General features: G+C 37.8%; 1 protein-coding gene across 1 annotated transcript in view; it reads right to left on the bottom strand.

Moving 5' to 3' along the window:
- Positions 1–3,639, bottom strand: part of LOC104502350 (utrophin-like) — a gene marked incomplete at both ends in the record, with an annotated part of 74,270 nt that overhangs the window by 5,668 nt on the left and 64,963 nt on the right. Inside the window, 2 exons of the mRNA XM_010146314.1 lie at positions 2,446–2,689; positions 3,050–3,208. Coding sequence (XP_010144616.1) covers positions 2,446–2,689; positions 3,050–3,208 — 403 coding nt within the window. The remainder of the gene's footprint in view (positions 1–2,445; positions 2,690–3,049; positions 3,209–3,639) is intronic.

The following is a 3,639-nucleotide window of genomic DNA, read 5'->3' as shown; positions in this document are numbered from 1 at the left end:
GGGAAAGAAGTCCTAGTATTTTAGATTCAGTGGCAAGTTATCAACCCAAACAACAGTGAGGAGGCTGAGCAGAGAAGAGAAATGGAGAGATTTGCTTTTGACAAGAAGAGAGAAACAGAAACAGTGTGAAATGCAAGTCATGGCAAAGAAATGGCTATAAGAGTTGTGTCCTTTAATATCAGTAATTATTATTACAGGAATTACAGAAGTGTAATATATTTTGACATTGTGACTTATGAGAATCTTTCATGGAAGTCATCCATCTCATTAATGAGAAAATGTATTCCTTATATCTACTAATAATGTAATTGGGAAAGCAAATAAAAGCAAAATAAACAAACAAATATACTTAGATCCTCAGCTGGCTTCTAATAAAGTCAGTGAAAGCAGAGAAAGAGGTAAAGACTTTCATAGACATTAATGGCCTAGGCGCAGAAAAACAAATGTGCTGAAGAGTGGTCATTTTTTCAGAAAGTTAAGGGGGCGGTAATGGGATTCAGTGCTGCTTCATAATTGTATTAATGTCATAACAAAGAAGTTTCAAAGAGCATATACTAAAAATTTGAATTATTCACAGTTGCTGAATCCTCTTCAGGGAAGAAGCTTCAGCATCCTTGGAGACAGCTGGCAAAGAAATTGGCGTAGTGGCAGGTCAAACCCCTCCCGATAAATAAAGAAAGGATGCGTATAGAAAGGCATATTGAAAAGTCACAGATATACTATAAAGTAATAAGGCAAACCTTTTCATATACTTGACTTTGTACCTGCCACTTCATTAAAAAGCAGAGGAAAAACAGGATCAGCCTAGGAAATGGACCTTGGAACACTCAAAAGCACTGCTTGACTCCCACAGAGGCAGCAGATTTCGACAGGAAGCAAAAGAGCAACAGTATGTAGTAAACAAGGTGTAAGTCATCAAGGTCAACTCTATTCTACCTTACCTTGTCAGAAACCACAAGATGCAGAATGGCCAGAAAAATCCAAAGACAGAACTGATAAAACTACTGCTCCTCTACCTACCCACTTTATCACATCACACATGTAAACCCTAAAGGTCTTACTAAGAATGTTATAAAAGTTTACAATATTATAAGATTATCCACAGCTACATTAGGAAAAAAAATGTAAAGGGTGAACAAGTTCCTGCTTTAAGCACTAAGTTGAAAGTGACTGGGGGTTTCACAGAACTTATGTTCCTATTCCACAACTGTTTCCTTGCGGAGTTTAAACCCTTCTCTGAAACACCTAGTATTGACCACAGTTCTCAAGATACTTATGGATTTTTGTAACAGCTGCACCACTTGTTATCTTCTCTGTTAAATATTTAAGCTACTCAGATATTGATTAAAGATGTTAGAGTAACAGTAACAACAAAAATTATTTGCTAGAGGAGTGGGGAAGCCAGTGGAACAGATGCATCTTAACGCTTTTCTGCCAAACTCCAGACAAAAATGATAAAGTCAGTCAGTGAAACAAATTTAAAACAACAACAACAACAACAAAATCAGTCCTTATCATTGTAATGAGAGTATCATCTACAGCAGGAACTAATGCCATTTTGAGACCTGGTTTATGCCATCTGTTTCTGGGCTTAGTTAAACCCTCCACTGCATACAGCCAGTCACCCAACTCGCAGAAGGCAGGAATCATTTGCCTTACCGTACTCTGGCCCAAGCAGAATGATTATAGCGAGGAGAAAACATTCATACAAACTTCTCTTCATCATTCAAGCTTCCACACACGATGTACTACAAACTAACATCTCTAACAACATCTTGTAGCTGTTCCTGCCGGTTGTTTTTATAATCTAAATGTGTGTATGCTGACTTCAAAAACAATCAACATTTCTTCCCCCAAGAAACCCTAAAATCCCTAGCTACTGGTATTTGCTAAAAGGCTCTTGTCTTCAGCATTTACTTGTGTGCAGAGCATTTTGCCGTAGCTTATTGGTGTAAATATGCTACTCAAGAGGAAGTGGATTTTAATGTAATGAATTGCTCCTTTGCATTTTGCATGTATCTTTGACTATCTGTCTTTGGCACACTAAAAAAGGTTTCAACGACTGACCATCACAATAAATAAATAATTTAAAGGACAGATTGGAAAACTGAAGTCAAATACAGGGTGCAGCTGGCATCACTACTTTGAACACAGTATAAATTTTCTTCTCCCTGCTTTTTAATTAATTAAAAACTATTACACTTTTTTCATGTTATTCTCATGTTTCGTAAGTTACCACATGCTTGTAATCATATAGTGCTCATTTGACTTTTACCATGGCTTATACTAGAGGGTAGGAAAATCTCTTTGTTCTAGAAATGACCGAGTGCAACAGATCAAGCTAGTGTGATGAAAACACCCGCAGTAAAATTCCAACGCCTTTGTTCCACCAAGAAATCCACTGTGCAGAAACAACATGGGGAAAAGACATCAGTGTCTATCTACCTGCTCTAGGAGCTGCCGTAGCCGGTGAAGCTGAGACTCCAGTTGTTTATTGTGATCTTCCAATATTTGCATCCTTGCTTCCAGGCGACCTTTATGTTGCCTCAATAGTTTAGCTTCAGCAATGAGCTCGGCATCTTCAGAAGCATGCTGAGGTGACACAACAGAGTCAGGAGGGGGTGCAAGAGGGTTTATTCCTCTCCGAAGATGTTGCTCTTTTAGTTGCTCATATTCTATCTGCAGACTCCTGGTATATTGAAGAAAGAAGGAGAATGATAACTTAAGCAAATTAAAATAAAAAACTTCCTTAGATCAAACGATGTAATCATTGCCTTCAACTAAGAACACAGGTAGCTCACACAAAAACCATGGTTTATGGGATAAAAACATAGAACAATAAGGTAAAGATGAAACTAAGGTATTTTATCACAGACCCACCCTCTTCTATGTAACAGTCAGGCTATGCATGACATGCCTTGAGATAAATTATTTTTTTTCTAAACTCATGACTCCTGGGTCCATCTCTTTTCATCTCCAACATCTATACACAGTACATCAAATGATAATGAGGTGACAATTAAGACACCAGGTAGGACAGTTATGAGACCTTTGCTCTTCCTCAAGGTCGGCGATGATGCGTTCCAACTCTCCTCTCTCTTCCTTTTCCACTGACTTGAGTATCTGAGCAGGACTCTGTGGCTGACTCACAGGTGATTCTCCTCCCAGAGTCTGACAATACTGCTGGATAAGGGCATGCTCATCCTCTCTAGAGAAATAAAGCAACACAGATAAAGACAAAAAATAGAATGTCCATTATATGCAAAGTATTTCTCTTGCAAGTAAAAGTGTAATGGAGATCTTCAAAAGGCTTTTTAATATTGTCTATCAGTCAATTTCACAACTTTCATCACAAAAGATCCAAATGTAGAGTCTCATATGAATGAATAAAAGTATTTAGAAATACATACCATATAAAAAACAGAAGTTATTTGTATGGTGACAAATAATCTATAAACACACGTACACATAAAACACACCAGGTGTTTCACAGGCTACGCACACGGATTGGGGGTTTTCTCACAAATAAATTCAAGCTGTCGGGGTAAAGGGAGCAAATGCATGTGACAGAGACAAATGAGAGTTGCAAACATACTATTTGTGTGATGGAAGGCTTTATTTTATACTGCTGACACAAGA

The sequence above is a fragment of the Buceros rhinoceros genome, unplaced genomic scaffold (genome assembly GCF_000710305.1).
Source record: "Buceros rhinoceros silvestris isolate BGI_N320 unplaced genomic scaffold, ASM71030v1 scaffold15652, whole genome shotgun sequence".
Classification (NCBI taxonomy): Eukaryota; Metazoa; Chordata; class Aves; order Bucerotiformes; family Bucerotidae; genus Buceros; species Buceros rhinoceros.
This window is presented reverse-complemented; position numbering and strand designations above follow the sequence as displayed.